This window comes from Nannobrachium achirus, assembly GCF_963921795.1.
Source record: "Nannobrachium achirus genome assembly, chromosome: 14".
NCBI classification, from domain to species: Eukaryota; Metazoa; Chordata; class Actinopteri; order Myctophiformes; family Myctophidae; genus Nannobrachium; species Nannobrachium achirus.
The window spans coordinates 34,450,222-34,476,883 of record NC_137821.1 but is presented as its reverse complement, the minus strand read 5'-3'; the positions used below and the strand labels follow the sequence as shown (position 1 = coordinate 34,476,883).

The 26,662-nt window shown below is 44.4% G+C and overlaps 1 protein-coding gene across 2 annotated transcripts in view; it reads left to right on the top strand.

Moving 5' to 3' along the window:
* The first annotated feature begins 5,074 nt into the window (after nt 1-5,074).
* Nucleotides 5,075-26,662, top strand: part of rbpjb (recombination signal binding protein for immunoglobulin kappa J region b) — a 70,332-nt gene continuing 48,744 nt past the window's right edge. For both annotated transcript variants that reach the window (XM_080741789.1, XM_080741788.1), the window contains exon 1: nt 5,075-5,198. In XM_080741789.1, coding sequence (XP_080597915.1) covers nt 5,179-5,198 — 20 coding nt within the window. In that variant the 5' untranslated portion in view covers nt 5,075-5,178. The remainder of the gene's footprint in view (nt 5,199-26,662) is intronic.

The following is a 26,662-nucleotide window of genomic DNA, read 5'->3' as shown; positions in this document are numbered from 1 at the left end:
CAAAATGATGATGTCACTAATGATGATGACATGAGTTAGCTAGACCAATGAAACACTTCGATTCTGTTGATTTGTCCATGATGTCATAGGCACAGAGGCACCCGATTGGTTCACCCTGATTTAGAACGCGTTTAGGCCGCAGAAAATACGTCAAAAAAGGATGTCATAGGCACAGAGGTACCTGATTGGTTCACCCTTTAGGCCAGAGAAAATAAACATGGTGTCCAATCAAATGCTTACTTGATTATGAATTGACCAAACTGAACAGACCAATGAATTTGAATTTCAAAATTGTATTAAATGAATATCACACATAAGCAGAGAAAATAACCACACTTTTAGACAGACTGTGGATAATTTCACAGGTTATAAATGATAGGCAACTAATACAAGTTTAAAATACAAATAAACAGCTTATGAAAAAAAATTATGATGTCACTAATGATGATGACATGAGTTAGCTAGACAAATGAAACACTTCGATTCTGTTGCTTTGTCCATGATGTCATAGTCACAGAGGCACCCGATTGGTTCACCCTGATTTAGAACGCGTTTAGGCCGGAGAAAATACGTCATCAAAATCGATGTCATAGACACGGAGGCAGCCGATTGGTTCACCCTTTAGGCCATTGAATTTGAATTTCAAAATTGTATTAGATGAATATCACTAATAAGCGATAAAATAACCACACTTTTAGACAGACTGTGGATAATTTCACAGGTTATAAATGACAGGCAGCTAATACAAGTTTAAAATACAAATGAACAGACTTTGAAAAACTAAAATATTCATCTTCTGGCCTCTTCTCGCCTTTCTGGTTATAAATGACAGGCAGCTAATACAAGTTTAAAATACAAATGAACAGACTTTGAAAACCCTCTTAGGTCTTGGTCTTGGCTTTAAGCTCTAGAGGAAAATAAGGTCAAATCTGTAGCTCTACTTATTTTGGAAAAGATAAGAATTCCCCTCTGCTCCATGGCTCCACCATGGTCACCTTGTCCTTTGGTTTCCTCTCCCAGTAACCACCCCCACAGACAGATCCACTATGGGTAAACAGATCTACTATGGGTAAACAGGACACCCCCACATAGAGTGCCTGATTAATTGTGGACCACGGGTGTCCCTGTCCTGATCTCGGTCCTGACACTTTTGACTGGATCTTATGTTATGTTTGCCAGACCCATGAAATGGGTAGGCCTACATAAGCAAATGTCGGTCTGTCCGGGTTTTCTATATAAAGGGTATATATGATGATGACATGATGATGACATGCCTACAAAAGGCATGATGTCATAAATGATGATGACAGACAGGGGGTCTGGCACAACCAGGTTGACCTGGTCTAGTTACTATATACCATCTATTGTGATGTAGACATGACATCATGTACATGATTGAATAGAATTGGTTTATATTGATGATGTATATTGTGAATGTTAACCTAGTGATTGTGAATGCTAACTTGTCGATGCTGATAAATGCTGACTTGGTGATTGTGAATACTAAACTGCTAGTGTTGAATTTGGCTAATTTATGGTTAGAACAGCTAGCTAGCTATTGATTGATCATGGCCACACACACACAAACACACACACACACACACACACACACACACACACACACACACACACACACACACACACACACACACACACACACACAGACACACACACACACACAGACACACAAACACGCACGCACGCAGCCACACACGCACTCACGCACGCACGCACACACGCACGCACACACACACACACACACACACACATATTAACCATATGATAATGATTATGAAAATCGAAGTCCACAATATATCATACTCCCTAAATATTTTTGCACCGCTCACTTCGCACGGGTGCGATTTTTGTCTCTCTTTTTTGAATTACTAGATGTCTTTTATAGCTTTTGCGCTTGTAATCATGATGATGTCACAATGAGTCATCCGTTCCCAAATATGAAGTGCTGTGTCAGCCGTGTCCAAATATGGACGGAGTCCATGTACTGTGGCAACAGTGGTAACAACCATGACAATGTACACTCACTCTGACATACAGTGTAATCAGTCATCAATATGATGTCATAGTAACTGAGGTCATACACATACACTGACCTAGACTCCATATTTAGGCATGCTTTGCTTGTATGGTTAATATATGCTTTTATGCCCATATACTGTATGGAGATATATAATAACTAGACCAGGTCAACCTGGTTGTGCCAGACCCCCTGTCTGTCATCATCATTTATGACATCATGCCTTTTGTAGGCATGTCATCATCATGTCATCATCATATATACCCTTTATATAGAAAACCCGGACAGACCGACATTTGCTTATGTAGGCCTACCCATTTCATGGGTCTGGCAATAGCCAGAAAGGTGCAATTCTGGAAAATTGTGTGGTTGCATTGACTCAAGTAGCGAGGAATCCACTGGGAAATGAATTCCGTCTTACTATTTATATTATATATTGTGATGTCAAGTGCAGCCGCACTTGCAATTTCCCCGAATTGCACCCTTCTAGTTTCTTTTAATTTAACCACTTAAACCCTTGACACCCAGGGCTCTATATATTTTCATACCGCTAGTTTTTCCCCCTACACCAAATCTTTTCGCTGAACATAGCGTTGAGAGCTTATGGATCTCCAGTTTTTGCTGAACGTTCACTCCAGAATAGGGACACTATAGGGTTCATGGCCATGGGGTATTTTGGGTCTCTGAGGACAGTAATGTGTCACTTAGTTCAAACCACATTGGTCTGGTAAGTAGCAGCACGGCCTCAAGGGGTCACTAGCAGGGCTTTTAGACGCTTTGCTTGTGATTTCAAAGGAGACTCCCAAAGATGCATAACTTTATGCAGGTCTGGTCATGGTTCTTGAAACAGCATGAAATGAAATTAACACCCACATGGTTGATACAACATTAATCTTTAACAGTGCTGAAAAGAGCATGGATCAAAGTGTTCAACATGTCCTCCCTCCCCTCTGGCCGCAGTTATGGACAACTATACTCTGCTAAATAGTTTTGTGCTCTAAGCCATCACTGCCCTAAATCTGCAATCCGTAAAATGTATATGCTACCCAGGATTAGAACCTGTGTCTCCTGCATGGGAGAGCACATTTCTACCACACGTTGTTGCTTGACAGAATACCTGCTTGGTCCCGGAGAGAAAGAGCGCTTATGAGCTTGCGACAGTACTACTTGTTAAGCAGTAGGCGTCCTATTACCCAATAACGGGTACTACGTTTCTCAGTGGAAGAATAGGGAGACCACCTCCATCCACTGCACATAATTAAACAGCCATACAGATGAGTTTTGAGCAGTGCTAACCGCTCCTACGTCTGGCTTTGTGTGAAGGAGCACGGAATGAGCACGGAACTCCATGTATGGAGATAACTAACATCACGGACAGAACGGCCCATACAAGGAGATATGCATGTGTGTCTTGTTTGAAACCTTGCGAAGTGAGCATGGTATCAAAGCATGGTAAAGTGAGACTTTAAATACCGGTAGTCTGGGTGCACTGATGTAACAGACAGACGTGTTAGTTGTTGTTGGGCTGTTCTTCTTAGTTTATACCATGTTTTGATTGAGACTTTACTTGTTTTGAGTGTTTGTGTACAGACTGTGAAAGCAAATTTCCTCTATGGAGGAAAATAAAGACTGCCTCTGAATCTTAACATGTACAGTATGTGTGTCTATTTCTGTTGGGACTTCTGCCCCATAGTTCATACAGAGGTTTCTCTCTCTCTCTCTCTCTCTCTCTCTCTCTCTCTCTCTCTCTCAAATGTGAGTGCGGGGTTGATTGGCTGCCAGTGTGCTCGAATCTTTCACTTTTGGTCTTTGAAGTTTCTGGAAAAATCCAAGTAGATCTGATTGATTATGAGTTTAACAATGAAGCCAAACAGATTCAAATGAAGTGGGAAAGACAAGACACAAAACAACAAGAAATCAAGGCTTTATGGCTTTCCGACCCACCCACAGAAATTGGAGAATGAGCTGACCCGGACAAGCTGACAATGTAGGAAGATGTAACCTTTTTGAATACAGTTTGGCAGTTGTCCAAAGAGAGAAAGGCAAAAAAAGACAGAAGAAAAGAAAGATCACAGACTGACAGACAGACAGTAGTCTGTGCCTCATTCATGCAGTGTGATAAGGCCTATACAGTATAATAGCCTCCCTTGTACTTTTGAGCGAAGTTTTGGCTCTGAGGATGGTGGTCATGTGATGATGGCAATGTACTAATCTGCACTGTATGGTTGATTCACGTTTTCACACAACCGTTTCCCCCCAAGAAAGTTAACTGCAACATTACTCCAGAGATATGTGATTTCGGTCTGCAGGACTCTTCCAACAATTCCTCGTAAACCCAGCATCTCACCACCTCTAGTAAATCGTCCACGTTATTGGGAGGTGATGATAAAAAATTCAATATTTGGCTGAAATGAAACCCAGCTGTCTCTGAACTTGAACTTTCAGTAAATTACACGAGCAGACAGACACATAAAATGTGACAGTATCTCTGTGTGTGTGTGTGTGTCTGTCTGTCTGTCTGTCTGTCTGTCTGTCTGTCTGTCTGACTGTCTGTGTGTGTGAGTGTATGTGTGTGTGTGTGTGTGTGTGTGTGCGTGCGTGCGTGCGTGCGTGTGTGTGTGTGTGTTCTGGGGAGAAACCGAGGGTTTTTCTCGTGACAAGCGGTTATTTTCTCCCCCCTAAAACCTTTCGGTGCTGTAATTTATTACCAGGCATAAACACGTGGGAATAGTGTAGCACCACAAGGTAAACAACTACTCCGGCTTCCACGCACGTCTCGCGATAGCGGGTGCTTATTGGCACGCTGGTCTATTGTGAGAGTTTTCGAAGCCTCGCGCGAGCCTGGAAGTTTCCCACGCCTGTTGTTGTGGCGTCTGCCCCCTTTTTCGCTCACACACACTCTCTCTCTCTCTCTCTCTCTCTCTCTCTCTCTCTCTCTCTCTCTCTGCCTCTCTCTCTCTCTCTCTCTCCGCCGCCTCCCCTTTTTTTCTGTCATCCTCCGTGCCTGCACCTCCTCCTCCAGTCTGCTTCTGTTGTCTCGGGCGGTAGGATTGTTTTGAGCCCTGGGAGAGAGAGAGAGAGGAGGAAAGGAGGGATATCGCGACATTCGCGAGTATTGGAGTTTTGGTGAGAGTTTGTGGAAGATGGCGCCTGTTGTGACAGGGTGAGTCTGAGATTCGGGGCTGGATGGTTGGTGGTGGGAGAGGGGAGCAAAGGGGAGAATTACACTTTATTCTCGCCAAATGTGTTTTTTTTTTAACTCACGCCGCAGTGTTCTGAACGCCTCCCCGTGCTTCTTCTGTCGGTTGTTTTTGAGTCACTGGAAGTGTTTTTTTCTTTGTTTGAGTGTTGTTTCATGTGCGTTTCTTCTTGTTGGACTGTTGCTGCACCGTGCGGAGCACACGGAGCCTCCTCCGCGCCCCGGGCCAGGGGAGGGAGCCTCAACCCCGGCCACAGGAGGCAGGCAGGAGGCTCCGCTCCGCTCCTTCGGAGCTCTTTCAGTGGTTCTCAACCTGTGGGTCGGGACCCCCAGGGGGGTCCCCAAATTATTTTTTTGGGGGTCCCCAGATGATTAACTTAACGTGCAACACTGTTTTCTCACTCAACAGTAAACAAACCAACATAACGTGTATGTGTATAGAGAGTTTATGCACATTTCTAAAGTGGCAATTTAAATAAGGTCTTTTTAATACCTATAACATTTCAAAATTGGCCAAATTGTCTAATATTAGAGACAGAAATTGGGAAAATAGCCGATCTACATGCCCTCGCGAGGCGTTGTGAGCATGTTGATCTATTTTCCACAATAGAACTGTTATACAAATGTAATGCCGTCAACTCTTAGTGCTCGTCAGGGTGTGTGGGGGTCCCCAGTTAAAATATGATTATTTTTGGGGGTCACGGCCTGAAAAGGTTGAGAACCACTGCTTTAACACACTCACACACAACGACGAGCCGTTTTAGCTAGCAAGCTAATCAAGCAAGCGAGCTGCAAACAAAAACAAACCAAAAACGTGTGCCCCACCGACCACACCACCACCACCACCTCCACCCCTTCTTTTTGTTGCCTTATTGAGCCTGTGTTCAGTGGAATGGTTATTTATCTCCACGGCCCCAAAGCCGTGCGTTATTTAATTACGCAGATGGATGTGAGATTCACACGGGGGGCTAACGGGGGTTAGCCAGCGATGTGTGGCTGTCTGTGGAACACGTTGCATGCGGCGGCTTTGTCAGCAGCGAGGCTCTGCATGGGGCTTCGCTTCTCCTCCTTCGCTGTTTAATAAAAAAAGAGGCACTAAACTACACGCCACGGCTGCGTTTGTTGACAACGTGCGACAGTTTTGACGCAAAGTCGCCAGTCAGTCGCCACGCAACGTTTTCCAAGAAGTCGATTCAATTCAAATGAGTTTTATTGGCGTGAGAAAGCATACGTTTACATTGGCAAAGGAAGTGTCAAAATATAATAAACAATAATAACAGTTGAATATGGGGAACGTAATATACAGTTGGAGGGGGTACAGCATTGTGTAAACGGAGCTATGTCATTTTGTCTTTATATACATGTTATAAGCTTTTTGAAACAAATAGCAGCATTTTTTTTCTCAATACGATTTGTAGGCTAAAATAGCCGACCTTAAAATGCGTTTAAAGGTAGCAGCTGTGTATACTGTATGATGTGCAGTAGGTCTATGCACTGAATGTTTCAATCAAGTCATCAATGAAATGCCGAGTAGAGTAGGGTGACCAGACGTCCCGTTTTACCCGGGACAGTCCCGTTTTCAAGCTGCGTGTCCCAGTGTCCCGACAAATATCTCTAATACACTAATATGTCCCGGTTTTCAACATTCACTGCAAAATTGTCCCGGTTTTCGCCAGAAATAAAATAATACTAGCTGTTTTTAGTGGTTGCATAGACATTTATCATGTTCTTTTCACGAAAACATGCTCACCTAACCAATCAGAAAACATGAACAAATTCATTTCGTGTCTGAATTCAACACTGAGGCTTTTTGTCAATCACTCACTGCCTGCATGCAACCCTGTGGTGTGTATGTGCGCGTGCACAAACGTTATAGAATGGGCACGCGCGTGCACGGTAACGTGCGCATTGCTTTGAGTGTCCCGGTTTTTGGCAACAGTGGTTTGCTTCCCGGTTTGAGCGGCTGAAAATATGGTCACCCTAGAGTAGAGATAAAGAGCATTTTGTGAAATCAACGTGTACTTTCTGAGAATCTGAGTAGTTGCCCCACGTTGCGCATGACACACAGCAAGAAGAAAATAGTGCGGCGTTTGTTTACTAAACAGTCCCGCACTTGTGCGTGCTGCTGCTATCGTCTGAACCAACGTTAATTATCATTTTATACGTTGAGTGCACACAAGGACAGGTCGACGGCAGTTGATTGCCAACACCTACAGTAGCCTACAGCCATGTGTGTTCAATTGTTAATGGTCATTTTAATGCTCTAAATTCTAAAGCATTGATTCTCAAAGTGGGGTCCTGGTACCCCCAGGGGTCCAGTGGTACCAAATGGACCCATATGTGTATGTAACTATGAGTGTACAAATGGACAAATGAACCACACTATCAGAGTTAAATGAACATTGATTTTACAATATAAATGTGGGTATCAGAGATAGAAATTCCATTAAATGGTGGTCCGTGGCCTAATGCATGTCAAACTGGGCTTCCTTGAAATTAAAATGGTTGACAATCACTGCTATAGAGCTGTAAAAATCTCATGGGGGGGTCCCTGGCATATACAAGACTATCGTCACACATCACATACCAGCAGATATGCACGTGTGTCATGTTGTTGTGTGCGACTTTATTGTATACCAGTGCAACTGGCTTATTGGGCCCACTAATTTAGTGGTAACTAAGGCTTCATTCTACATCGACTCGCTGTTGTTACTTTAAAGGTTACTTTTCACCAGACTACAGGAGACTTCTTCTGACTGTACACAGACTGCAAAGAACTGCAAAAGACTAAGCACATTTTCGTCAGCCGACTGTACACCGACTGTAGTTACTGTACGCAGTTGTGCGCATGCGCACTGAGGCAGCGTTCAGACGACGCCGCTTCCACGAGAAAACGCCAAAATGAAATGTCAGATATGCCTTCCATTCAGACAACGTCATTTTCGGGGATTGGAAACGCAACAAAGAGTCTGAACTGCAGAAACGCAAGAAATTACAACGTGATGTCATGGCTCACGAGCAGACTACGTGCAGCCACGTTACCATGGTGAATGTAAACAAGGAAATGGAAGCTGCGTCAATTGTCTATCTGTGCGTCACCGCCACCTAGCGACAGGGCATGCACATTACATAATTTTCAATGCTGGTGCGTTTCCATGTAGACACAATAAGAAGTGGGAACGCAACATTTTGTTGTCTTCTCTAGAGACCGTTGTCTAAACGTGGCCTGAGGATCGCATGAAATAACATGAACGCTGGTCTGCGTTCGTAAGCTTTGATCTTGTTTTCCAATAATGTTGCTAGTTGCTCTTGTTTTGGCTTTTTAATGAAGTGTAGTTGCTTATTTGGCCTTGCTTTCAACATTCTTTTAGAAAATAGCTAATGTACTATAGCTCAAGTGGTGGTGAAACTGTTGCTTCTTTTGGGCTTGTTTTCATCGCTTGTTTCACTCACAGAATCTGGCAACCGGAGAGTTTTCCTCTCCCTTCTGTGTTTTCTCTCCAAAACAACACAGGACTATTACTAGCTTTGCTTTGAAGTCCATTGGTATAGGAATTGAGAGTTGATTTTGAGAATATGGTATTTAGTTAAAATGGCTTGTTTAGGCTTGGTTCTGCAGCAGTAGCAAACTAAAGTTCCACTCTACAGGAGTATCGCCCCAATTCTACCGATTCCTTGCAAAAGACTGAGCAGGTTCAGTTTTTCATCGACAGGTTCCGACCAGCACTATTCGGCGGCAAAGCGTCTCTTGCCGACAAGCTCCCGATGGCTCCCTGTCGGCAGCAGACGCTTTTCGACGGCAAATCATGGCCGAAACTGTGCGGTTAAAAACTGCCTTAAGCTGGACGATGACGCTTTCGTGGGGTTATTTAACCTAATTAGAGTATGTTAATAACATTATCAGTTTTGTTAAATGCATGACTCCTCGACCCTAGTACCGTTAGATGAGTGGCATAATGAAATGTTGTCTTTTACAGCCACTCTAGTAAACCCTATCTGATTAAAATGATTTGCCTGCACATTAGCCAAACACAAGCCTTTTTTGTACTGCCCAGGCAGTAATCCCCACAGACAGCTCAGTGGGTGACAGACATTAGCTGGGCTTTCTAGAGAGTGTGTGTGTGTGTGTGCTGTGCACGCATGTGTGTGTGAGAGAAGCAGGGGGGTGGGGGTCATGGGTGGCTGTGCATGTTCATTTGGGGCTTTCCAGCGGACCTGAGCTGATTTCAGTTGAGAGAGGGAGAGCGAGGAGTGAGCGAGAGAGGGCAGACGGGTCAGGTCTGGGTGGCTGGCCACCTGTCCAGATGATATCTCCAGAGTCTTGTGTGTGTGTATTCACAAGCGTGTTTTTCTGTGGGAGGCGGAGGGAGTGGACTGGAGGAGATAAAGATGGGGTGAGTGGCTAGGAGGCGAGTGAGAGAGGTTTAACAGAAAATTAAAGGGCCATAAGGGGTCTTTATTAGCATTTGGCTGTCCACGTCAACGGCTAGAGAGGCTACAGAGACCGATCCATGACCACAGCCCAGAGCCCCCCCCCCCCCCCCCCTCCATCATGTTTACTTCGTTCTAGACAACGATGGGCCAAAAATAATGATCATGATATGATATTAGCCCTATAGCAAGGGCATGGAAGGGTCAGTTTTACTTTAGGAATAGTTTTTGATGCCTTGTATGTAGTAGTATTGCTGCCTGCAGTTAAAGTAAAACAAGCACTCAGGCATTAATGACTAATAGAAGTAGCCACAGGGCTTGACGTGACCAGCTTGGTCTTGAATGGATTGACGTGTGTCTGCTTGGCCTGAGGGTAGGTGGCTGTAGTGCTTGTGGAGTGTGTGTGTATGTGTGTGTATGACAGAGATATCTGATGCTCAAGTCAATTCTTTTTTTTTCTTCCAAAAGCAGTTTTCTGTAGGACTGTTTTTTTCTGGATGTTGACATGGATGCTGCCAGAACAGTATTGTAGCTAGCTCCTCCAAACTGTGGAACAAACTCCCCATTTCTGTTAGAACTGCAGACTCACTCCCAATCTTCTGCCGTAATCTGAAGACTCGCCTCTTCAGACTCCACCCTAGCCTGTAGCACTTGCCCTAGCCTTGACCACCGTGCAGGCTTATCCAAAGGCTAAAATGTATGCATATAGTGTGAGTTTCAAATCTTTCAATGTACAGATTATTGATATGTTTTGATATTATACTGTTTAGACTGATGTGGCTAAATTGTAAAATTGTAGCTAATAGTAGGGCTTTCACCTCGCCTTGCTACCAAGAAGACGGCAAAACGTGGGAAGGTGAAGCACCATTTTGTTCTTGTTTAGTAGATCATGGCTCTATTCAGGAGGTTACAGAATGCTAAGATAAGACAGCGTTGGTATCTCCTGAATGCAGCCCTGAATTTTGGAGAAAATAAATACGAAGAAAAAAGATAGTGTTGCCCTAATCCCCCCCCCACCCGCTCTCTGTCTGCCAGAGAGAGTGTGATAGCTGAAAGAGCAGCACTGTTCACCTGGGATGATAAAAGCATGAATCACTTATTTCAACACAATACTACCTCTGCTCTGCCCCTGGGGGAACGAGATTCCATTTAGTTCATCGCCCTCCCTCTTTCAAGCCATCGCTGGAAAGAAAACACTCACACACACACACACACACACACACACACACACACACACACACACACACACACACACAAAATGAATGGAGGCATCTTTCAGGCCAAAAGGCAAGCCTCTCTTTGCTGGTGCACTGATACCATTGAACCTGGCTATGAGAGACAGAAGCCGCGTGTGCACGATTTTTCTTTTTTATATTTTGCTAAGACCTATGAGATTGTGTGTTCTGCTTTGGGGTTGTAGTCAGACTCTGGGTGTGATGGTGTGAGTCAGGGCTTTTGGTGGGTGGGTGGGTTGGGTGGGGTGTTACCTAGGAACACGAATTGAAGTGTGCGTGTGTGCATGTGCACACATTCCCTGGGGTCCTCTCCTCTTCCCTCCTCCCCTTTTTATGAAAGGAGAGGTTCAGAGAGAGGAGCAGATGTGGAAGCGCTGACCTTTTTGGTGGCGAAGGCTGTGGCTAGAGTTAAAAGAGGTGCCGCTCTGAGCCCCCACCCCACCACCCCTGAAGCAACCCTGTGTCCACACGCACACTACCTGAGCAGCAGCATTGACTCATAGTTTAATGGTAGAAGCAATACAAGCTGGCAAAAACCTGATCTGTATGCAACCCCGGGGGGGGGGGGGGGGCATCAACCTCCAAACCTGCACTGTAGCCAGCCAGGAGATGTGAACATCTTCAAAGGCATCACAGGGCCGGGGGGGAAACTGTACAGACTGCACAGGCAAGCTACCAAAATAAGTGTGCCGTCCGCCGCTGGACGATTTAGGGGTTTTTACTTGCATACATACAGTAGCCTATTGTGTTGGAAGTTCCAACGCATATCCATTACATCACATGATTGAAATATCCCCCCCAAGCTTACGGATTCATTCAAGGTTCAGATTTAACTTGTTTGGCTGTGTGATGACGTGCCTCTTGAGGTACCACACGCCCTTGCCGACCTTTGTCTGCTTTTTTTCTCCATTTCTTGTTGTTGCCCTTCGTTCTCTCTCTCTCTCTCAATGTGTCTCATTCTCACTTTCGAAGGGAGCCGCTACAGGAGAAACCCAGGGGGGATGAAAATGCACATTTTTTAGTAATTTGACTTGGCTCACTGCCAACTTGGCACTCCACCTTGTTCTTGGTCCTCAGCCACATGTTGGTGTGTGTGGTATGTACTGTATGTGTGCGTGTGGGGTAGAGAGTGTCCGTCATTCTGAATTAGCCCAGCCATGCTATGTCTCACATCGTGGTTCCCCTCCCTATGACTTGCGACGCAAGTGGCTCTCTGTCGATCATGTATTTGATTAACCTTTTGTTATGTGGGCGCGAGGAGGGCTGTGGGAGTTTGTGGGGGAGGGGGGGGGGGGGGTGGTGTCTCACATTTCCTAGTTCTCCAAAGCCCGGGGCCTGAAAAGGGGGCTCAGATTCCTCCTGCAAGAGAGCGGGAGCAAGTGAGCATTATTTACTTGTGCAAGGCTCGGAAAGCATTAGAGCTGCTCAGCTCATACCTTTATCTCCAGCATAGTCATTACCACTCGGTAACACAAAAGCCAGTGTGGTTTCAAAAACAGCCCGGTGTCATGTTTGACAGAGGCCCCCACGTCCTTACGGTGTTGTTGTTAGCCGTGGATGCGGCTAATCTACTCTTTTTAAGTCTGAAGAGAAAAGAGAGGAATTAGGGGGAGAGAGAGCTATATAGAGAGAGTCAAGGGAGACGGCTCATCCTCTCTATTTTCTCACCCTGACTTCCAAGAGAATTTCCTCAGCCTCTGCTTTCGCCCTTCTCTGCCCCCTGTTCCGTTTGCTGTTGGTAGAGATTACAGCATCACCAAGGGATCGGTGGTTTCTGGCACATCAGCATTTTCCCCTCTCCGCTCCACCGTTGCTCCACAGTCAGGATGTTTCATTCAGAAAACACGAAGTGACCCCCCCACCGCCACACACTCACCACTCCATGGCAACTGGAGTCGCAGACTGAATGCTATTGATGTGTGTGTGTGTATATGTGCGTTTTGTCTTGTGTTTTTCTACTCTTGTTTTAGTTTTTCCGTTGAAAAGAGCAAAGTGGTTGCCCCACTTGCTCCCCCCCTTCTTCACCCCAGGGGTGAGACGGAGGGTTTGTTTTTCTACGTAATTTTAATGCTGCATTCCACTGTGTGCTTCAAACAACGTTATTGTTGTTTAATCAACCAGTCAGTGTCCTACCTGGACATTTCTCAATGGACGAGCTGAGAGACCACCTCCAACCACTGCAGATGTGCTTGTTATTAGAGATGTTACCGATCAATCGGCTATGGATCGGATCGGGCCGATCAAAGCGTGATCGGCGATAATCGGTGGTTTAGATCAAAAGGTAAATTCACCGATCCGATCCGATCAGTGCATCCGATCAACCAGCCGTTCAGTATGCCCACTTGAGGCCATTTTGGGGTATTGATTTCCACAGTGCTGAAGGAATAATTAGTTACTGCTATGATAATAAATACATAGTAATGCTGGTAAATAACTATAAGGCAAATATATAAATGAATTCATGAGTGAATTAATTAATTAAAGTTAAAACATTAACATTTAGAAAATATAAATAATATATAAATAATAACTTGATCGGATCGGTGATTGATCGGTATCGGGTGATCAAACTTTTGTGATCGGTGCTCGGTGATCGGTTCCAAAAAACCTGATCGGACCATCCCTACTTGTTATATCGTATAAACATAATTCTAACATGGATATTGGTTGAAATAACATTTTATTCATTAAAATAAGTCCCGGATTGTAGCTTTAATTGGCGAGGAATGAGTCATGCCAAGGCCTCTTTATTAGACAAGGATATGCTGCTCTAAGCTACCAGGAGAATTCACCAGAGAGACAGGCTTAGGGAGAAAAAGCCTTATTTTCTGACATGGTTGGCCCAGATAATTGCCTTGTTATTCTTGACTGTGTTTGTTGGAGCTCGCCGGGCTTGTCAAAAGTGTCTGGTTTGGAATCAGAATGCTCTCTCTAGTATCTGGTAAACCTTTTTTCATCCATTCACACGCCAGTCGACTGAAATCCACGGATTCTCCCACAGAAGGGGAAAACCCCCTGTAGCCACACCGTCCCAGCCCATGAGCAAACTGCCACTCGTGACCGCATCAGATAAACTGGGAGTGGCAACCAGTAAGCCACCCCGCGGATTAGCTCTTTTGGAAGAAACATCTTGATATAGCCTGGGCCTGCCGGTTGCACCATCTGAAAGGCTCCATAGAATAGACTGAGCCTCTCTTCCTCTGCGAAGCTAAGAGGTTAAATAGGACATCGGAGAACACAGACACATTTTTGATGAATCTGTTCAGCTTTATAATTAAGTCTTTCACATTGTTTAAATGAGCTCTTCCCACTTGCTCATGTCATTGAGGCTGATTGTCACTTAGTAGTGTGAGGAGCAAGGATTAGTTGAGTTAATTTATTTGCCTGCTGATAAAACCATAATCATGATTGAATGTACAGTATGTGTATAGAGTGTGTAAATGAACATACAGGGTTTATCAATATTTCTCCTTGCCAATTGGTTGTTTGGCATGAGGCTTGGCTGCATGAAACTGCTTTATTTTTATGAAGCCCCCCCTTACTTTAGTTAAACTCACAATTTATAGGCATGCACAAGCCTGTCGACACAATGACACTTCTGCTTTGATGTGGGCTAGCTTTTGTGCAGCATGTAGCTGTTTAGACAATTGAGAGAGAGAAGCCCCATCAAAATGCATCTTGAATCTTAAATCTCTTTTTGGGGGGGCAGGGGGGACGGACAGACGGACTGTTTTACCATTGGAAAATTCTATTAACTTTCACATCATTCAAGTAACCAAAGTTGAATATAGCAGCAAGCTATGAGGGATTATGTCTGGTTTTGCAATGTTTTGTCTTTATCCTTAGATGACTTAGATTTTTACTGTCCCAAAGCAAACCTTGTGGAATGTCTGGTGTGCTTACACACACACTTGTGGCACAGTGATTAGCTTGTTGAGTACCCCATGGTAGCCATGTTTTTGTGTGGGTGAAATCATCTCTTCTTTCCCCTTCTCTCTCGCTGGTCGAACTCTGAGATAACTTTTGTGCACCACGGAAACCGTCTAACAACACCAGTTTGTGTTGATGTTGGGTATCTCCATATGCAGGCATAATCCTTATTTATATACTGTAGATGTAGAGGTCTTTGAGGCCCCCCAAAATTCAGTGTCACAAACTTGACGCCTGGATTTGCATCGGTTAACGCATTGCGTTCATTGCAACCCACCAATTTGATATAAGGAGCCTCTCCCTCACTTGCCTTCTCTGTTGCTGATCAAGCTCTTGTCTGACGTCATACACAACAGAAACCGTTGCCTAACTACGACTACGATTTGTGCTGGTGTCACTGTCAACCGTTGCCTAATATCGCTGATTCGCATACTGTGATATCAGGCATGTCCACATATCCACCTAATGTGCCCAGACAGACACTCTTGAACTTGAGCTTTATAGAACAATTGGTTCGGGCCACTACGCGGCGGCCCTTACATCTAGAGTTCGGAGCTGACTCATTTGTTTGCGCCCGATACCATGACAACACATTGAGGTTAGACAACCCACCGCATATTTAGGCAAAGCTGCATTGATAACTCCTTTTATGGTTACAGCTGATATGAGCATGATGACATCGCCCGCTGGCTGGCCATTGGCCAATTTTAACACTTCCAATGCCAATTGCATCCAGGAACGCGATAAGAATGACCACGGTGCGATAGCGGCTGATGAGTGAAAAAAGTAAAATACGTCATGTCTCATGATGCAACTCGGCATCCGGGGCTCTTAAAGCGCAGTGAATCTCTGTATCCAAATAATTACAAAAATAATGGCATCCCAAGTGTTAATATAGGCTAGAATCTATTATTTGAAGTTACATTTGCGGTTCTGTATTTCATGCGGTGGCTGGATTATGCCCAAATAAAGACATGCCCGACATCAGCACAAATCAGGTGTGTGTGTGTGTGTGTGTGTGTGTGTGTGTGTGTGTGTGTGTGTGTGTGTGTGTGTGTGTGTGTGTGTGTGTGTGTGTGTGTGTGTGTGTGTGTGTGTGTGTGTGTGTGTGTGTGTGTGTGTGTGTGTGTGTGTGTGTGTGTGTGTGTGTGTGTGTGTGTGACACCACACACCTTGTGATTAAACTTTGTACTGCGAGTATAGGTTTCTTAGATACATCTTTCCGTAGATTTTTTTTTATGGCATTAGGACTCTCTAGGGAGAAAGAAAGTGTTGTCTTCCTGTAGTTGTTCCACCACAACCTCAGCCTGTTCTGTCGCATTCCACATTTGTATGTCTGTCTGTAGTCTGTTTTTAAATGCAGGTTGCAGGATTCAGTCCGTGACTTGTGCCAGTGGCGGCAGGGGGGGCGGCATGAGGCTAATAACAAGGTTCCAAAAGCCCGCCTCAAGGGGCACCACTAGTGATGGCTTTTGCCCATGCAAACGATGGCATCCCAAAGAGATGAGCATTCTGCATCACCCAGGCAAGAGAGATGTAGAGAGGAATGCATAGAAAAGATGGATGGACAGAGGGAAAGGGGAAAAAAGACGAGACGGGCTTGGGAAGGGAGATGGCAAGAAGCTCAGGAATGGCTGGGAGGGGTGAGGGACGGCAGGGAAACGCTGCCGTTATCTGCAGGGTTTCTTTGCATTGTCTCCTGTTTTGCTAACGGCTACCAGGGTGATATTTCTTCCTTCATTCTGGAGAAGAGTCCGCCTTGTGGCATTCCTGCAGACGTCGCCGTTCAGGAGGGTTTGGCCCGTGCCTAGAATCACAATGAAGTAACGCGCACGTGTGGGCCAGTTTTGAGGAACACTCTATTGCAGGGGTCCCTCAATGTTTTCAGGCCATGGACCCCTTAGTTGAGAGAGAGAGATGAAGCAGGGACCAGGGACCCCCACAACATTTTCAGATATTCCATAGTTTCATTGTTTGACAGCACAATGATCAGTGTATTTATTTCAGTGTTTTCCGATATTTAACCACTTGAAAGTCTGCTCTTTTTCCCAAATTTCACATTTCACTATGTACTCAGTCTGCTCTTTTTCCCCTCTACACCAAAGCTTTTTGCAGAAAATAGCCGATCTACAAGCTCACAACGCCTCACAGCGTGAGGCGTTGTGCACTAACTAGATCTGCTATTTTTGGCTAAATATGGACACTAGGGCTCAGGTGGTTAATATTAAAAATAAGGAAAAAAAGGTTTCTATCACTCAACGATTTGGAGGACCCCCTGTAGTAACTTTGAGGACCCCCTAGGGGTCCCGGACCCCCTGTGCTCTATTGATTGTGGGTTGGGGGAGACGATGCTTTCTTGAAGGTGGGGTGGTGGTGGTGGAGGTGGTGGAGGTTGTTAGTGTTGTGGTTGATCAGTTCAACTTCACACTTGTGGCTGCACGTTATGTTCTCAGTCGCTGCTGTTTGTTTTTACATTGCAAAACAAAATCTTCAGTTATTCAAAATCTGGAGAATGTAAAATGTCACCCAATTGGACATTTTTACAAGTGTTGTTGGAAGTATGCCAACGTGCTTTCGCGTGGGAACATATAGAACTTACTATGCACTGTAGTATGAGTTTTAAGCTGCGCCAAGGCAAAACATTTGAGTCATTTGTTACCCCTCCGCTGCTCATTGTGGATTTCAGTGCGTCTGTGTGGTTGAGATCTCTTGACACCCTGTTGATTTCTTGTTATTATTATTAACTAGACCTTACCCGTTCGAAGATATGTGCTCAAAAATATGTCAAACGCACCCGGTGAAAGTGTGTGAGAGAGAGAGAGAGAGAGAGAGAGAGAGAGAGAGAGAGAGAGAGAGAGAGAGAGAAACATTCCTAACTGTGAGAGAAAGGGGTGTGTGTGTGTGGGGCTACAGATCCCATGGCCTGGAGGAACGGACCGTAACCCTGGCAACAGACAGCAGAGTTCAACAGAAGTGGTTAAGAAAACGCTAATTTAAACTGCTTTAATTTGGGAGAAATGAAATTCGGGCTCCGTCAGTGTTGGTATAATGCTAATGGCCAATATCCATGTGAACTTTGGTATCAGTTGCTGAAGCGAGTGAATAGATAAACGTAGATAAGCGTGAGCGTTAGAGCGTTAGAGCGTGAGCGTTAGAGCGTTAGAGCGTGAGTTTGCTCCTTTATTAGTAGGATGACACTGTCTCTCTGCTACAGACTCGTGCAGAGACTAGACAGTGGGTTGTGAAAAAGAGGAATGCGTAACAGGAATGAAACTACTTCTTTTCCCCGTCTCTCTCCCCCTCCCTCTCCTGTCATGACAACATTGAAACCAGACAGTAGGCAGAAGGTGACAAACTCATCACCCCCCCCCCCCCCCCCCCCACACACACACACACACACACACACACACGCCACAGCCCACTGCAGTCGGTTTGCTGAGGATCTCGCAACATGTGGGCTAAAGGTCAATGAGGTTTCTCAGAATGTCTGACTTGCTCTCTCTTCCTTTCTCTTTCTCTGTTTCTCTCTCTCCCTCCAGTCTTTTCCCTGCCAAGGAATTCTGTGTTTTCTCCCGTCCAATCAGTCCTTGGGTCCAGTCTGTGGTGGTGCAGTGGTTTGCTGGGCAGAACTAAAGGCCAAAGTGAGACACTCTCCATACTTAATGGCCAGTTCCAAACAATATGTCACCAAGGCCATATGGGACATATACTCTAGTTTTCCTTTTTCGGTTTAGTGTTCTTAGTCGGCCACAAGTCGTCATGTTATTTGAGACCGTTTTCTACCTTTTCAGTCCTGAAAACCTGTTTGTTAGCCTAGCAAATCGTCCTCAATTGTAACACGATCAGCTGCATAGCATACTAACAAGTTACATTTGCGTGTGGCTGGCGGCTTGTGAAGCTTGGCTTGGATGAGGAATGAGTAGGTGCTGTGTTTTGATTGAGTTGAAGGACTATTACAGGAGCCATTCCCCTTCAACGCAATGTGCCTGCGGAAGGCAAAAAACAGACTTGATAGAAAATACAAAGGGTCTTATACCTTATTAAATGTGCGTGGATCTTCACTGAAGATCGCTGTCGCCCACAATGGGTTCAGGTGAAGGTTGATGCAGTCAACATTCACTTCCCGTCCTCTGTTCTCCCTTTTCTCTGTAAAAGTGTTATCAGTGTATCATCGGCTTGGCAGAGGAAAGTGCTGAGGAGGAAAGAGGGAGGTGAGGGTCATTCAGAGTTCAGGGCAACTAGCTTGGTCCCCCACTCTCTTCCTGGCACCCTAAGCCTATGGTCTGTCACAACCAACCTGTTGTGAACGTTGAGGCAGGATTAGCCTATGTCCATATGTAGTATTCCAGTGTCATTGTACACTTGACTACTTCCAGTCTGCTGAGCAAAGTCCATGAGCTGTTTTTGTATATGTCAGGACTTAAAACTGAATGCATCTTCAGGCATCAGTATGCACACAGTCTGATATTTTCGCAGTTAAATGTACAAAACCTTCAACCAAACCAAATATTTGGCAGAGAGTTGCCAACAACAATTCGAATGGGATGCATTATTTTAGGCTAGCTAGCCTAATGCATAAGGTGGCCTGCATTGTTTTGTCCTTAATTGAGTACGGTAGTTCACAAAGAAATATATATATATATATATTCTTTGAGTGGTGATAACTGCTCCTACATCTGGCTTTGTATGTATGTATGTATGTATGTTTGGCTCATTGGCCAAGCTTCGCTGGCGCTTAATGAAATTAAGGCACTGCTCACTTCACACTGGGTGTAATTTCCTTTAATCAAATACACAACCCATGAAGCATTGAATTCATGGAGATTTGTTTTGTTTTTGTTGCATTACTGAGCCAATAATTTGATGACCGGGTCAGCGGTTCATCAGTCAGTAGGAGACTCGGTTTGAGTCTACTCCGGCGGTCATCAAATTATTGGCTTAGGAATGTGACAAAAACTGTGATAAAAACTGTGATAAAAATATCCATGAATTCAAGGTTTGATCCAGGGCTCCCCTAGCCTTGTAAACCACCAAATTGCGATTTCCGGACGTTGGTGGTTTACAAGTCTGGGGCTCCCCCCGAGTTGGTGTTGAAGAAGTGTCCTTGAGCAAGACACTGAAGCCACAAATTGCTCCCTATGGTTGGTACCTTGCCATCAGTGTATGAATGTGAATAAAGGCGCCATATAACTGCACCATTTACATTGCACACCAAATCGGATGTGTTTTCCTATTCCATTTTTTTCACTGTTGTACCTGGCTGAGAAGAGGAGTAGACTCCAACATTAACTTAAAGGATCTATCTAATACGCCACCAGAAAAACACAAAAAGAAAACTCTGGTAGTTGGAGCAATTCTGTCAAACAGACTATGTTTTGTTTGGGGTTGAAGAGATGCAATCGCCACACAGAGTTGTAGATTAAGTTTAAAATGACAGCAATTCTATCAATTTGAGCACTTAATAGTTCCATTGAGTCCCACCAATGCCAATCATTATTTCACGAAGGACTGAAGTTGACGCGCGCACACACACACACACACACACACACACACACACACACACACACACACACACACACACACACACACACACACACACACACACACACACACACACACACACACACACACACACACACACACACACTGATTAAGCTGTGTGGCATTTGCAAAGGGAAACCTACAAAAGATGGAGCAAGCATTGAGGTAGGCGTGTGCAAGCAAGTAGCTGCTTCACCTAAAAGTGACAAATCCCACCATTTCTTTGTCAGACAATTAGCCTTTCAGAGCTGCCTAACCAAGGAATGGCACTTAATAACTGTATTAGATGTTTTTTTTTTCGTTTTTGTTTTTCATAGATGCAGCTCAGTTTGTGTTTATAAAAGGCTGCAGGGCAAGCACATGATAAACCATCCTGCTACTCAATTTTATGCTTATCTCTGAGGGGTCTTGGACCATTTCTACTCTGAATTTAAAAACGGCACATCATACAATCAGGAAATATTCTGAATGGCCTTTTTTAAATTGTAACTGGTTTATTCACCTTTGTCTTTAATGCAATGTGTGTGCCTGTTCTGTGCGTATGCATACTTTCATTTATGCATTCACATTGTGAAGTGTTTTGCCTTCAGCAATTAACACAGTTTTGGGACATGATGTCAGTGCATGTGAATGTCTGTCCTTTGCCACACTGTTTAATGTTAATGTGCTGGATTAAACTTGGTGTGTGTGTGTGTGTGTGCGTGTGCGCGTGCGTTCGTCCATAGCCATTGGTTTCTATGCAGCGCAAATGACGCATTTTGGGTCGTTGGCATGGGTGTTGCCATCATAGATTGTAAAAGCACCAGAGGATGCTATGGATGCTACGGTCACGTGCAACCGCAGAGCTACATGGGAGAATGTGGTCGGGGCCTCCTGAAATACAGCACACGAAGAAGAACACAGCCGGCTGGTATCAGTTTAGTTGGCCACGCCCCCCGCAACTTTATCATAAATCTTAACATAAATGGGACCTTATTTTCACAAAACGCATATCATCGTGATTGAAAGGCAATTTTTAACTAGTGATAGGAACCATAAAGTATTTATGAAAATGTTATTTAAGGTTAGAAAACGAAAGGGGAAAATGAATGGGGTCCAATGGAGAACAATTCTTTTTGCAATCGGCCGGGGGGTAAAACAGCGCAACTAGCGGCGGAAAATGAATGGGGTCCAATGGAGAACAATTCTTTTTGCAATCGGCCGGGGGGGGAAAACAGCGCAACTAGCTGTGTGTGTGTGTGTGTGTGTGTGTGTGTGTGTGTGTGTGTGTGTGTGTGTGTGTGTGTGTGTGTGTGTGTGTGTGTGTGTGTGTGTGTGTGTGTGTGTGTGTGTGTGTGTGTGTGTGTGTGTGTGTGTGTGTGTGTGTGTGTGTGTGTGTGTGTGTGTGTGTGTGTGTGTGTGTGTGTGATGCATTACGTGCTGCTGGGTTCTATAGTTGCTGTCTTTTAACTGTGCATGCAGAGTATGTGTGGTGATGCAGGAGAGACCAGTAGAGAGCGAGGCAATGAAGTGAGGCTTTTCTATGGCTTTTCTCCCTCTGTCATTATGCTCTCCCATGTCAAAGGCAGGCTATGTGTGTGTGTGTGTGCGTGCACACGCAAGCACCCATGTAACATTGTACACATGTGTGTGTGCTGTGCACATGCCCTTAGTTGCAAACCCAGCCTCAAATGACTCTCCCAACTTGGTTCAACTACGCACGCACGCACGCACATGCACATGGGGCGGCTAAGGGCAGCTACCAGGCCTTTGCCATCTGCAGCTGGTCAGCTCAACGTGTCACATAGCCCTTCAACATTCAGTTAACAGGAGAAACCAGTTTGTATGCATTTAGCCAACCTGTGTGTGTGTGTGTGTGTATGTATTAATACAATATACGTGTGGGTGTGTAATGTGTACACAGATTACACACACATATTCATACGTATGTTTTTGGTATTTTCTCTCTCTTTTTTTCTTTCATGAATCCTGGGGATTTATTCATCAATTCATTTGGTCGTCCATTCACTCCCAACTAGATCGGTCGGTCAGATTGGTTTCAGCATCTCCTATTAATTTCTGACACATCCGTCTTTCTATCCTTCTCAGATCTGTGCCTACTGCTTACCTGACCCCTTCCTCCCCATCTCTCTCTCTCTCTGTCTCTCCTTATCCCCCTTATCCACCCCCATCAATTTCTCCACCGTTCTCTCTCTAGAGCCGCTCCCCTGCGGGTGCTTGCGGTTTCCTCAGGGACGTTGGCTAACAACAGGAAGGATTGTGGGGATATTTGTGTTGCGTCTGCCCCCGGCGCTCCTTGCATGCTGCTGTGATTGTTGGCATGCAGGGGTGGCACATGCCAGGCGCTGATGCCAAGCCAAGCACCATGCAAGGGGAGAGGAGAGCTGACGGCCGCCCCTGACGCGAGCCACCTCTTGCTTTCTGTCTGTAGTGTCTGCCTCCTACTCGCTTCCTCTCTCTTTTGTATCTCCCTGTCTTTCTGTCTTGTTCTGTATCTCTTGTCTGGTTCCCTCTCTTTCTCTCTGTCTCTCGTTCCATTTCTGTCTCTCACATTTTGTGCAAAGCTGCCAGAGGTAATTAGTTTAGTGTCGAGAGAGTGAGACTTGCCTACACGTGGGGAGGTTTAAAAAATATACATGGTTGATTAAAAATGCGCTTGAGTGATGTGGATGTAATGCTCACACGCAGGCCTCACGCGCTTGCAGACACAAGCACCCTGCTATTTAAGGCGTGTGTGTGTGTATTTAAGCAGGCAACATTAATTCATAGTGTGAAAAATGTTGCTAGAGGGTTTGTGTGAGTGTCCGTGGAGCGGGGGGTGACACAAGGATGCAGGTATTTCTCAATAGGCCGCCACAGGTATTGTAGCTTGTGTGCTGAACTTTGAGAAATGTCTCTCACCTCGCTGTGAATCTGACCTCTCCTCATTTTGTTTCTCCCAATGCACATAATCAGAGAGGCGGTTTAATTATCACCTACGTAAACACACACACACACACACGTACGCACACACACACACACACACACACACACACACACACACACACACACACACACACACACGCACACACACGCAGAGTTACACAATCATAGACAAACGATTCCCATCCATCTTACATGGCAGTCAGGAATACATGTCCTGAGTTGTGATATCTTTACCAGTGCATAATGACCTCACTAGAGATTGTCTTTATCCCCCATTACGTGCTGATTTATGACAGGGGGGCCACCCAAAGTAAAGCCCACAGGCATTATTTGAGGCATCTTCAAAATTCTCCAACACGTTCCAGATAGACTGGTACAGTGTAACTGTTTGGCAATTTCTGGGAGGGTACAATTGAAGGCTTAGCTGCGTGATTTTTAGATGACAGCATCATTACAAGGCATATTAATAAACACCCTTGACAAGATACAAGTAGCCAATGCTTTCCATGGGACATATCAAAGATAATTTCTTTTGGCCCATAGCCCAGGTTATATTTCAGTCTGACAAAGGATTTGGGCATCTCTATGATTTATTGTTTGGGTTCAAGGTTATATTTATGGCAGGCTCGAAACCTAGCTTGGCTCATTGTTTTAGCTTTCGACAGATTCATTTGGCGACATTCTAACCAGCACTGACGTGTATAATAAATGATTATGTGATTGAGTGAGTCGATGAGTGAAACGCTACAGTGCAGAATTGTTCTTTTGGTGTTTTACAGTGGTGGAAAAAGTACTCACATTCTTTACTTAAGTAAACGTATCAATACTGTAATGCAGATGTACTCTGTTACAAGTAAAAGTCCGGAATGTTCCTCCCCATCTCTACTTGAGTAAAAGTATGAAAGTATTGGCATCAAAAAGTACTTAAAGTACCAAAAGTAAGTAAGTACAAAATGTTTGAAAATAGCCAATGTATAAAACAGGGCTAAAGCGGTTTATGGACATTTTATAATATTATAATGTATATCTGCAAAGTAACTAGTAACTAAAAATGTCAAATAAATGTAGTGGTGTAAAAATACAAAATTTGGATCCGAGATGTATTGGAGTAGAAGTAAAAGTATTGGAAATTGGAAATACTCAAGTAAAGTACAGTACAGGTACCTCAAAGTTGTACTTTACACCACTGTACAGTGCAGAATTGTTCTTTTGGTGTTTTTATAAAAACTTGGATAAGCTCCAGCCCCACCTATTTCAGCCACAGTCTGAGCTGTCTTCGCATATTTGGTGTCACTAAGCTGGTCTGGAGGCCGGTGGGTGCAGTGAGCTAGTGTGTGTGTGTGGTGCTCGTAGTAACAGAGGTGTTCGTTCACTCAAAAGTTGTGATATCTGCTATCAGGCCTCAGGCAAGGAAAGCAGACACCTTTTATGCATCTAATCCCTTAAACTCCCCCAACCACCCACCGCCATTACCCTGCTGTTGCACCACACACACACACACACACACACACACACACACACACACACACACACACACACACACACACACACACACACACACACACACACACACACAGATGCACATAGAGCGAGGCCTATGGAAACGTACACCCTGCAGTATGTGTCCATGAGCACTTGCAGCGTTCACACATAACCCACACATCTCCCCACCAGAGTGCAGCTTTGACCTGCTGCGTGAACGCTAATGGTTCTGAGAAAAGCAGGATTTAATTAGATGGTGGCTGTCTGTGCACAACTCAACCACCCGCATCATTTGGCAGGGCATTGATTGGGCCATTTAATTTTTCTGTTCCCAAATTCAGAAGGCTATTCAGGAAACCTTTTAAATGTAACCTACTTCAATCTCAATTTCATAAAACCTTTTACATGGTGTTAAACATTACATCCTTGCTCTTTAAAGCGTATGTCGGGTCTTTGTGAAATAGGCATGTGTTAAAGTAGCAGATACTCTACCTGTCAAACTTAAACGGCCGCTGACATAAAAAAAAGGGGGAAAAATGCTATTTTATTTGCTAATATTTAGATGATGTCATTGTGGGAATGCGCAATAAGCCAATCAAATTAATTTACTGTACTAATGGTTCTGGGCCAGGGGGCGGAGCTTAGCCTGCATTTCATTTAATCTGCGGCACAGCAATTTATATAACAAAAATGTAATCTAGCAGTTGCAGGCATAAAGATTCCCCAACTTCATGGCATATTTACCTCTAAAAATGTACAAGTCGAAAACAAACAAGCCGCCAGAGATTAGAATTCCCAAAACGAAGTGTGTGATAGAGGCTGGCAACGCCAGGCAATTTCTCCTCCGATGCTCTGGTCGTTTTGACCGGCTAATGGCGGCTATGTTCTGCTGTCTTATCGACTGGAAGCACAGGTAGTATCCTATAGCGCTGGTATTAGGCTAATGTTCACTGTTCAGCATGTCTTCTCCCCCCGCTCATACAAAGTGTGTGTGTGTGTGTGTGTGTGTGTGTGTGTGTGTGTGTGGTGTGTGGTGTGTGGGGTGTGTGTGTTCATGTGCGCATGCTTTTGTATTGAATTATTTCAGAGAGACCACGTGACTTACTGGATCATACATGATAATTTAGGGCTGTTTCATAGGAGCTTTAAGTTTGCCTCACTTAATAGAGAGAGGTAAATAAAAGTTGCAAACAATGCTAGCATCAGTAAATAAATAAATCAGTAATGTCAAATATTTCAAAAATGTATTGCGCTGCGAGTCTGCAACAAGTTGTGATCTTATACTGTAGAATAGATCCATAGCTTTGTACTTTTTCTGTTTTGTATGTGCCTATGGACTGGAGTAAACATTACTCTAATAGACCCCCAGGTGTGGTTATAATATGCAAATATGTCTTCCCTATGTATGTTTGGTTTCTCCCTGAAAGCTGAAAGCCTCAATTGAAATACACTGCTTTAATGACACCATAAAATTATCCCTTCCCCTTTTTACCATACAGCAACACTGTGGGTGTGGCCCCCTGAGAACCAGGTGTACTTTATGAACAGGTGGGTGTGGCCACATAATAAAACATAATTAATTTTAACACATTTCTTTGAAGAACATCTTCCTACCTACTACCTACTTAATCATAGGCACCTTGTTTTTAAGTGGTTAAAGTCAACTATGGCTATAGCTGTTAAGACATATTTAAAATGTGAAAATATAAGCGAACAGACATTCAGTAGTAAATATGTCAACTCTTGGGGGGCGGTGGGAGGCACTACTGCTGCGGACGTCTGCCTTGCCAGTTCTCGTGTGGCCCCAGGCTCTTTGTAACCTTGTATAGCAACTGGCCTCAAGAGAACACAGTTCTGTTCCTTTACACCATAAAGATGTGTCAG